Source organism: Ammodytes marinus (genome assembly GCF_949987685.1).
Source record: "Ammodytes marinus genome assembly, chromosome: 7".
Lineage (NCBI taxonomy): Eukaryota > Metazoa > Chordata > Actinopteri > Uranoscopiformes > Ammodytidae > Ammodytes > Ammodytes marinus.
In genome coordinates this window covers 20,225,019-20,236,442 of record NC_137211.1, presented here as the reverse complement: position 1 = coordinate 20,236,442, position 11,424 = coordinate 20,225,019, and the positions used below count along the sequence as shown (strand labels likewise).

General features: G+C 40.8%; 1 protein-coding gene across 1 annotated transcript; it reads right to left on the bottom strand.

Moving 5' to 3' along the window:
• Positions 1-4,592: 4,592 nt before the first annotated feature.
• On the bottom strand, positions 4,593-10,689 carry LOC307252603 (calcium-independent phospholipase A2-gamma-like; the record flags this gene model as incomplete). The annotated part of the gene is made up of 9 exons (XM_080030315.1): positions 10,671-10,689; positions 7,905-9,398; positions 7,585-7,737; positions 7,340-7,497; positions 6,650-6,744; positions 6,348-6,519; positions 6,198-6,255; positions 5,809-6,003; positions 4,593-5,051 (listed from the first exon to the last, which is right to left on the bottom strand). The coding sequence occupies exons 2-9, from the start codon at positions 9,318-9,320 to the stop codon at positions 4,593-4,595; spliced, it is 2,706 nt and encodes a 901-aa protein (XP_079886441.1). The 5' UTR covers positions 9,321-9,398; positions 10,671-10,689.
• Between the last annotated feature and the right edge of the window lie 735 nt (positions 10,690-11,424).

Here is an 11,424-nt window from a genome sequence, read left to right as displayed (position 1 = left end):
GCCACTTACACTCTGCCCACCCATCTCATGAATAATGAATGAGCGCCATACACCACCTACTCATCACCCACTGCACTTCACTGTTCTGACCAGGCTCTCAAAATGCTGAACAATTCATCTTCATCAAACACAGTCACAAAGTTTGTCGGCACAATAAGTAAACTGACATTTAAAAATAAAATAGAATCTTGTCGTTATTCTACAAACAGTTGTGGAAGGAAATCACGTATTTTACTTCTGTCTTGTTTTTTTCACTCTCCTCACTAAATAATGTTTGCTTTGACCTGGTCCAGTTTTGATAACATCAGTTTGGTTTATGCCAACTGAATGCACAAAACAATTTGCATTCTTGTTGGTTTTGATGACATCAAAATGTGGGCTTCATTGTTGACTGGAGGGAACCGGGGAACAGAGCATGAAAGCAATGTTTGTTTCTCTCATATGAATTTTACATGCGGCAAATCTCAAATCACATGACTCCAGCGCTATAGCCCTGGACAAAGCATGAAAATAGCCAACATTCAAATTGTTCTCACTTACAGCTTGTTTATTACTTCTCACTGTAAACCTTCTGTGATCAAAAATAAAACATCTTAAATTCCCCTCACAAAGCCCTTGTATTTTTCAGTTTTCCATAATACGAATTTGAGCTTATGATCTTTTTTGTAAAACAGATTTTTTAGCCATTCACATTCATATCCTCAGAGGAAGAGGTCATTACCATTCAGCTGCAAAAAATCTACGGGGGAAGGAGCAGTTTTCTTTTCTAGAAACAGTGCCAAAGACGCAGGAGAAGCTGTATTTGTGTGAGACAAAAGCTATTCTCACGGCTGTCGACAGAGTACTGACCTGTGTAGGCTTTCAGGCATGCACACAGGGCTGCATACAAACCAGCACTGACTGGGCTACACAATAGCTTGGTGGTGGGGAGGGTGATGAAGTTAAACTGGCAATTATAGTTTGTATAAATAATATTACTCATCATAAGGGATGTTACATCTTTTCATTCATATTTGAAATGAGCATGAGAGAACTTGTGACGTAAACCTGCATCCTCTGGCACTGGTGCCACCCTCTATGCTCACAACTGACACCCAACTTGACTTGCCCAACACAGAAAACAAAAGCAGAAGGGGTATGTCAAGCTTCTTGGCTCTCAGAATGGGCTTCCCCCCCCTGTACATAGAACTGAAGCAGGCCTGGCAGTGAGCAGTGATCAGTGCCATGCACCAGATTGCACAGTGAAGGGGCCGAGAGGCAGACAGAGCCAGCTCAGTGACGACAAGAAGGTCTCTATGCTCGTGGGTCTCCTTTGGCACGTGTGCCCAGGGCTTGGATAAGAGCAGATGGCCTGTGGGAGAGAGTATTCAGCTGCACAAGCTGCCTGTTCAGACTCAGAACACCTATCATTTGTACTGTGACGTCACTGTATCAGGGAAAGCACAAGAAGAGGATAGAGAGAAACTCCTGGAAGAGCAGGACACTGTGCCACATTAAGTCACTGGCACTGTGCAATAAAAAAATGTTGTCTCACCAACTTGCGACACGGGGATTGTGACCCTATGGCAAGGTAGCACTAAATTAAGGCAACAACGTTGTAGTTTCTCAAAAGCATCCTGTAATAGGAATACTCATATCAGCTTCATTGGTCTAGTATGTGTACACATACAAAGGATGTGTTCCTCGTTTTCAATGTACTCACACACAGTTCCAGGAACAGAGAAAGCTAAAAATAGACAAAGGCTACAGCTAGAAACAAGGACAACAAAGATTGGTAAAAAAACATGTGCTCATGCTTATAGTCTTACAATACCAATACTAACCTTGAGATGTTAAGTAAGTATAACCTTTCCCATGTTCACCATTAGTTTTGCCTGTTGGCAAGCTAACATTTCCTAATGGGTTCATTCCAATGTTCCCAGGGCTCAATGTTCCAAGGTTTATATTGGACCAAATAGGACATAATTAATCCCACAGCCCTATGTTCCTGAAATTGGTGATTAGGTACAGTTCAGGCATCACAGCTGGGTGGTTTGGGATAGGGTAAGGGGACAAGGAGAGGTTAGAATACCAGTGAAATACACACACACGCATGCACACACACACACTGGGCACATTGAGCCCTGGGAATATTAATACGCTCCCTCGCTAATCAGCACTTAACAAAAAAATACGGATGAGTTTGATGTATGGTATGAAATAAGTTTTTAAGGTGTTTGGTGATGACACATCATCTGAATGGAAGGTGTGAATGCTGATGCAGTTGTAGACCCATCCCACTTCTCATCTCAGACTATGACATCACTAAAACCTTGACTTCCATTGACAGCCGTCTTGAACGACAGCTACCAAGGACTCAAGCACTCCTTTGAATGCTTATTCACTATGCTTCTGTGTCTTGTGTCCTAAAGTGCTCTGATACTCGCTTGATACCCTACAGCGAATATTCAAATTAACCAAACAAAGAACAACAGGTGAATGTCAGGGGTCCTACCTTTGAGGGTAGTTTAAGCGTTTTCTCAGCTCCTTGGTCCCTTTTTTTCAATCGTTGCAGTGGAATCAGACTCCTACTTTGGTTTCATCTTCTGTCACATGGGATTCTCAACATCTTCTTCACAATGAGCTTCACTTTTTCCAGCAGCATCTGGTGTTAGTGTCATTTTTCACTCCATCATCTTAAAGCAGTCAACAGGCAAGATAACGGAGACTCATGTGGCCCATCAGGAAGTCGCTCCAGAGCCTGGGTCACACGACTGACAAACAGGGCCTGAGACTATTATAATAAATCCATTGTGAAATCCACACATACATTTAACGTCATCTCCACTGTGACGGAAGAATGAAGTTAAACAGAACTTAAATGAAATGCATTAGTTGTTGGATACGTTTTAAGGTGTCATCCATCTCCTATCTAGCACCAATCAACTACATTTTGTGTAAGATTTCATTATTATAATTTTTGTTGTGCTGTTGATTTTCAAAGTGTTAGATGGGGGGTGGTTTACTGACCTTGTAGCTTCACTCTGGCTGGCACGAATGCACACTCTTTCACACAAAGGGTTTCTGTCTGGGACAAAGTCAGTCCATTGTGGACAGGGAAGGCACATCAACCACACACACGAGGGAGGGATTTAACCCATCACATGCAAGTGATTGGGTGGCTTCTTCTTCATTGATAAATTCTTACATCATTTACCAAGACCAGGCTGATTTATTGATGGTGTAAAAGAAAAAAGGGATGGTGGATTTATGCATTTAGTAATGGTTTAAAAAAATTAAACAACAAGGAACAGAGTCTTCATAAATATGGATTTAATCAAAACAAATGCCTGATTGGACAATAATATACAACATACATCAGCTGTACGGTCACATGAGCATATGATTTATAGCTTACATTACAGTCAACAACACTGATAAGTGCAACATTTTCAGAAATACTGTAGTAATAATCGGGTATTGAAAAATATGTCACATTACAGAGAGCTGTTTTAATAAAGTGCAAAAAAGTGAATGGGCTTATGTGTTCAGTGTATCTATGATAGCAAAGTCATCAGACAAAATGGTATATGCAAGTGATGAAAACATCCTAATGATTAGGCATACAGCGTAACAGGAAGTGGACAAAAAACAGAAACATCGAATGCCTTGACCATTTTGATAGAGCTTAGCAGAAACTATTTGGCTTCTTAGTTTCTATAGAAGAATCTTGCCTAGAAAAAATCATCTAAAATCTGATGCAACCTGCTGATTAGTACGTTACCTAACTAACCCACTTAGCTGGCTTGGTAATTGTAAGTCCAGCTACAAAAACTATACACAATTCACATAGTTTGGCAGAAAACCGCCATACCAAAGAGAACTGTGGTCAGAAAATTTGACCCTGAACAATGTATTTAATTAATACACTACAAACTACAGTCTGAAATAACAGTTTGTATACACATGTATAGGGGCTTCAGTGCTTTCTCTGCGTCTACACCGTTTGTGTTCAGGTGACGTTCGGAGTGCTCTGTGTTTTGGCAGTGCTGACAGCACCACACACAATCACTGTAATTATTCACATAAAGAAGAAGAATATATTCTTGGAGGAAAAAATACTGAGGTTTTAAGGAAAAGTCACATTATTACAAGGTATCCTGAGGGGGACATGTATGTTTGCACCACATCCATCAAACGTTTACAAGAAATGTCAACCAAAATGTGAAACGTGTAACATTTTTACATACTGGTACATTATGTTCTGTGTGTGTGTGTGTGTGTGTGTGTGTGTGTGTGTGTGTGTGTGTGTGTGTGTTGTGAAAAGGTTACAACTTATAATATGCAACCCTGTATTGTAAAGTTTCTTATTTAAACAGTGGACCAACCAACAGACTGACATTGCCATCCATTGAACCTCGCCATTATCTTGGCTATGACCATCGAGTTGAAGGGACACCTTTAAGGTTTCAACGGCCAAAACATTTATTTATCTTTTTTTACATCAGGGTTGCTGTACTTTAAAGTGTTTCTGTTATGTTGTTAACAGCATGTACATCTTTGCATCTTTGCATGAAGTATGCATCCATTTATAAAAAAAAAGATGTACCTACTCACACCCATCTTTGCTTCATCTCCCAGGCCCTCTCATCCATCCAGTCCTTAGTTCTGCTAACAGGTGAGCGCTCTGCCCCGAGCACCAAACACAGCCTGGCCAGTTTGGGTCGGTTTCTCTCCAGGTAGTTCTGGGTGTCTCTTTGCAGCTGGTGCATGGCCTGTGGTCGGCTCTCGTCGAGGGACACCACAGCACTCAACATAGGGTTGAAGCGGAAGTACACGTCTGGAGCTAGCAGATCATCCAAAAGTGTGTGGACCCCTTCAGTGTCAGTAGCACTGCAGATCAGGTTGCTGATTTTGGCCCTCAGGCTGGTGGAGGTGGCAGTTGCCCTCTTAGCGTTGTCATATCGACCGGTGCCAAGGGACAGCACACACTGGAAAGGCTGGTTGGGCCACAATAAACGGCTCTCATGGACAGCCAAGGAACAGGGATTGTTCAGGAGAATTCCTCCATCCTACGAAGACACACAGAAATAAAACCAAAGGTGGGTATTGGTATTGGTAAAGTATTTTTATTCAATTCTAACCAACTCTCAGTCATGTGTGAGCCAATACACACAGCCCTTTCATATTCAGACAGATACACATTTTTCTATTTAGTTAACTTACAGTTTGAATATAACTAATAATTATACACAGCAACTTTAGTTAACAGCAAAACCAAAACACCTATTTCTTGATTTCATTTAGTCGTTGTTTTTCTATTAACTGAAGGAAGGGTATATATTGTTTTGGGAGAGCAGAAAAGGGGCTTTACACTTTTTCTCAACTAAGATTATTGTTTTATATCCTTTTTTCTTTAAAGTTGCATCGAACACATGGCTTATGTGTACAACACATAAAGGTCATAAAAGGCGAATTTGACTTAGGCAGACACAATTCTGACAGCATTTTAGAAATTGGTGGCTGTGTGAAAATCATTGTACCGTCAACAAATAATTGGGTTCAACCATTTTAAATTCCTTATGCATGCAATACTATCATATTATTTTAAGTTCATTTTGGAGAGGGTTTTGCAATTTTCCTATTAATAAGAAGGTCCACAGAAAAAGGAGAGCCTTGCTTTTTTAAATAAAGTGAAACATTATGTCCACCCCTACCTAAATTATTTTCTTACAGTCTCTTACCACTGATTCTACTTAATGAGTAAATGTGAGGAGTATATCTTTTGCAACATAATTTTGATTCTACGAAAAAACAGGTTTTCCCTACCTGATGAATGTCACTTTGTAAGGTGAACTCCTGGAAGTATCCTGGGGCTGCTGATGATGCTCGCACTGCCTCCCACATCTGGCAGCCTGAGGCTCCTGAGTAGCGGCTGAGGGAGCCTGGTATGTGGTTGTAGTTGCGGAAGACGAAGGCTTTTGGACTGGTACCCCAGTTTACCACTGCGCTGACGGCTGAAACCTGAGCAGAGACCAACAACACTTCCTGAAATGTTTACACAACCTGTGCAATTTTAATGCTGACGTAAAACTTGACGCTAATTGTTTTTAAGTCTACACAACAATGCAACAGTATTTCATCAGTGCTATGAGCCAGATGGTGATTTTATAAACATTCATGGAAATCAACTTACATGGTGATTGCATAAGTCTTACCTTGGGACTGTTCTCATCTCTGGCTGTTTTAATAAGTAGTTTATCCCCCAACTTTTCTCTAAATAGGATAAATACAGAACATTCTGTCACCACACTATACTGCTAAGTTATTAACTTGTTGAGGGTGTTTAGGCTGTATTCCGTGCATACCGTAGTATTTTCTCCCAGGTCTCAGTGCTATAGTAAGAGTGACTCCAGCCCATCTTCACGGTTCCAACCAGTGGGTTCTGTCGAAACACCTCAGAGCCAAAGCGACTATACATTTCAGCGCACTCCTCAAGAGAAAAATGGGCCAGACCCAGCATGAAGGCTAGAACGGCACCTTTATTAAACACATGCAGGGACACACCAGTTAGAAATAGAATTATAGATTCAGACTGAGAGGCATCGAGATGTTGTCAGAATACACAATATTGTTATTTTTAGTAACCCGCTGTTTTGCTGCTTGTCACCTGTGCTCACTCCACAGATGTAGTCAAACAGCTCGTGGATCTTCTTGCCTGTCTCAGCTTCCAGTAGCTTTAATACCTGCAAAGGCACCACACCTCTGGAAAAGACAAAGACGAATGATTGATACAATGTAAAATAATAAACACATGAATATTGTCTTTTTTAAGATAATTTTTTGGCATTTTCAAGCTTTATTAGATAGTACAGAGAGAGGGGGTATGACCTGCAGTAAAGGTCCACAGGTCAGATTTGAACCCGCGACCACTGCAATGAAGGCCTGAGCCAATATGGTACACGCTCTATCCACTATGCCACCGAAGCGCCCCATTTACACACAATTCTAAGCGGAATCAAGTTCTAATGGAGTGTAATGCTGTGTTCCATAGAACTCGTAAGTGAAGGAGTTCCTAGTATAGTTGTAATTTCCGATTTCTGAACTCAAAAGTGTTCCAGGCAACGCTGTTTAAAGTCAGAGTTCATTCTCAAAAATTCGGAGCAGATCCATCTACCCTGACTTTGAGGTTGGATGTCGGAAATTACAATGAATGGACAATTTTCCACTTCCGAGTTGTATGGAATGCAGCACAAGTTCTAAAACTTTTTGTTTGTATTCTTAACACAGAACCCTTTATGTATCTTGTGGTTTAATAAATTGGGTAAATAATTGAGAGATATCATTTTCTGACAGGTACCTTGTGCCACCACCATCAATTGAGAGAACTCTAATACCACGACCTTTGACTGCATCCACATAGCCGATGAGAGCAAAAGATTCTCTTAAGGCGCTCTGAAGCAGCGGGTCATCCCTGTAGGTTCGTCGCTTTCTCAACAATGTGACCGCCATTTTCTCCTGGAAACAATTACATCTTTAAAAATCCACGAAGGGTCATGCCAGTTTGTTTTAAGGTTTTTTGTAAAGGTTTAAATTCAGACGAACCTGCCACATTAAAGCCTTGCATGATGGGTAACGGATTACATGGTCATTTAAGGCCTCCACACAGGCGGTAAGAACTTCTGGAGATGAAGCCTGTGCCAGATTGTCAATCAACCCTAGTGACACCACCTCTGCCTGCCTCCGACTCATGATGAACTGAGAACATACAACCAGAAATGACTTGCAAATGATGAGAGATTCCACAAGGGACACAATAAGTATAGCTTTCTAGAAAGATGACCAATTCCTTCTTATATTTACAGTTTATCATATTCTGCAACAACCTAACATCACTAACCTAACAACTTGTTCCCTCAACTCACCTTTTTATTCAACGATGCCTGAGGGGATCTTATGGCAGGTTTGGATTTATCCTGCTGTGCAAAGGGGCCCAGATTTACATAGGTACCAAGTAAGTCAGGGATGGCACTTGTGGGGTGGCGAAGGCAGTCCATAAAGGACACAGTCTTCGGTCTCTCCGATATAGCAGATACAGTGTCCATCTGTATTTGGAGATTTCTATCAATGTCCTCATCCAAATCACTTTGACCGTTGAAATACTCATTGATGTAACCAGCCAACTTGAAGTAGTTTTCCCCAAAGTTAGTAGTATTATGGCTGCTGTGGAAAAGGCCGCCATATTCAGGCGCATTAGGTTCTTCTTGCTTCCGGTGTGACATGGCAGCTTGAGTTTGTGAGGTAGATTGTGTTGCAAATTGTTTTTTGTATGGGCTATTCTTTTCCACAGGAAGTTGTTGTCTCCTATTGTGATCGACATCATCGGTAACCTTGGCCTCAAAGTATTTATTTACGTGTTTTGCAAACTGAAGGTAGCCCTCGTCCCAGCTGCGGGAGATGCTTTTAGGTTCAACTATTGCCTGACCAACACCTGATGCAACTTGAGACTTTTCAGCTTTGTTAGAGTTCATAATAGCAGTGTTTTGCATTGTTCTCCTCTTCTGCCTCCTTATTGTCCCTCGAGTGGCAGACATGGGTGCCAAGTTCTCCTGGATTTCAACTTTTGTAGAACTTCGGGAGAAGGCTGTGTTAATGTGGCTCGCAACGTAACTGTAGCTCTCACCGAATGCGGTCGCCAAAGAGCTGATGTGAAATAGCTGCAGTCTGGTCCTTTCCTGGGTCACAGGGCTTGTTCCTGAGCTCTCAGTTTTGTCTTTGCATTTCATGGTCTGCGTTGTGTCTTTTTCCTCAAATATTTTACGCTCTCTGATGGCCCGTTGACTTTGACTGCGTCTCTGTGACCTGCCAATATATTCTGGACCTGTGACAGGGTCAGCATTTTCAGCTAGGGGTTCATCGTCCTGCCTCTTGAAATAAATGTTGATGTGTCTAGACAATTGATTAAATGATTGACTAAGGCGTCCTCCTAGTGTACTCAAAGCAAAGCTATTCGGTGCCTCCTCAAAGATCCCAATTGGAGCTTCCGCTTTAAATGTATTCTTATTCGAGGATGAGTAGAAACGCACAACCTGGAGATGTTTCGCTTCTTTGGTAACATTTCTGAGGAAGTTGTGAGTATTAAAGTCTATATCACTGTGTTTAGACTTTTTAAAAGTAACATTTATTTTCAATCTGGAAGGATGAGGAGGTGACAGCAGTGAATAACTGTGGAGGTCCAGGCAGAGTATTCTTTTAGCCAGACAAGGGTATTTTCTGAGAAGGGTCTTCAAAGTCTTGTTCACAGAACATGAACACAGGCTGGTATTGAGGTAGCGACCCATCTTTGCCTGATGTGGTGAGCAGAAGTCAGTCAAAGTCCAAACGATGCTTCAGGCCAGGGCAGCATTTTCAAAAGGCATCTAGGATGATAAACAGGACAAACACATAAGAACAGGATCAAGAGTCTAACATCAGCATGCTAATGTATCACAATAAAGAAGAATGCATGTTGATGCTTAGCAGGGATCATTTTTACCATGTTCACCACCTTAGATTAGCTAATTAGCTTGCTAACATTTCCTTATGAACACTGAAAAGTATAGTGCTGAGGCTGATGGAAACGTTATTCTTGCAGGTATTTGGTCATAGACCAAGGTATTGGAAAATCAGGAAATCAAAGTTAACAACTAATCCTAAGGGTTAATTTGAACGCATGTTCCAAATGTTATGACAATCCCTCTAATATGTTTAAAGACATTTCAAAAACAACTACCAATGTTAACCTATTGGTGTATGGAAAATCAAGGAATCACCAATGTCAACACGATACATCACCCGGAAACCATAAATGTCTTTGCATAATGATGCATAGAGAACATGTTGATATTCTGAGTGGAAATGTTGACATGGGGATGTCACAACGGGAAAAGTGATTTGGATACCTTCTCTGGGGACCTTGAATATAGGGAGCTAATTTCATAGCAATCCATCCTACAGTTGTTTAGTTGTACACTAGAGCAAAGTGGAGCAACAGGCGGACATTCCCATACCTAGAGCCACACTGATGGCATGGCTATAATACATGTCTATTGTTTACAAACAAAACTACATGCTAATTATAATAACTTAAACCTAATCGTTCATAAAAAAAAACAGTTTTCCTTGGAAAAACAATGAGAAAAAACTTCAGATAAAAACAAGTGTCCAGCCATCAGGTAAGTCTGCATGTGTGTTTGGAGAAGAGGCACATCCTTAAACAGGTAGCTATTAAAAGGGAGAGGTCATGTTTCACAGCAGCCTTACACTTGTTTCCTAGAACTATGTCTACTCATGAATGTAACATGAAACATAAGAGGAATAACATCAGTATTCATGGCCTTTAAATACATTTACATTCTGCCCAGAACTATATGTCTGCAAAGTGACAAAGAAATTTGAAAAAAAGCATTTCCCCTTAGTTGCTGTAATAAAATTGGCGAAATAGGAGTTCACCTAATTACTATGCAAAATAAGTTGCGTTCACTAACTTTGGTTTCCTTACAAAAGAGAAAGGCAGAGAGCTAGGGCATGCAATAGTCAAACATTTACTATTGTTGTGTTCCACTTAAGGGAAGGTCATGAATCAAAGAAGCTTATAGGTCCTCTAACCTTGACGGAAAAACGTCTGAAGAAAGCATTCACTAAAGATTTACCTGAAACAGAACAACTAGTTCCTCTGTCTTCACAATTCATCTTCAATCAATTCTCTATTCTTTGAAATCCAGTACACCTATTCTGACAAACTGTAAGTAGCACTATTTCTTCTGTGTTTTGATCCCCTCTTTCTTGAAGTAGCCGTCTTTAATCTCATTGGTTAAGCTGGGCCGAGGGGGTGGACAGGCACAGCCAATGCTTTGTGAGACCACGCAGGCTTTAGAGTCATGTGTTGAAACTGCTGACTTCTTGACTGGAAGAGCATGTCTAAAATTAGGGAGGGGGCTATAACTCTGAGAGCCAATGTTAACTTCTTACGTCAATCAGATCCCACACATGTCCCTTCAAAACAGGCTCTATAAGGTCACTAGCACTTTAATTCCTAGAAAGCCTGACCACAAGGCAATTACAAGGCTGTAGTAGTTAATAGATATAATAAAATGTGTCTATGTGATAGTACAGAAAACAATGGGGGAACAAATGTGCCACTAGAACTAAATTACACTTAGTGATTCATAGATTACTCCGCACATTTAGTTATTACAAGGTACGAACAAGGTGCCAGTGGACTTTGTTTAAATAAATAAATAAAGTTGAAGTTAGTTTACTCTATCACTATACTGTAGCCTTATTAATGTGAAAAAGCACTGTGGGCCCTACTCCTGTAAACTGCAACAATGAAACCGTAACTTTTCAGGAAGTGTTCCAGGATCACATTTTCCTGTGAGAAACGTTGTGTTTATTCAGTTATGA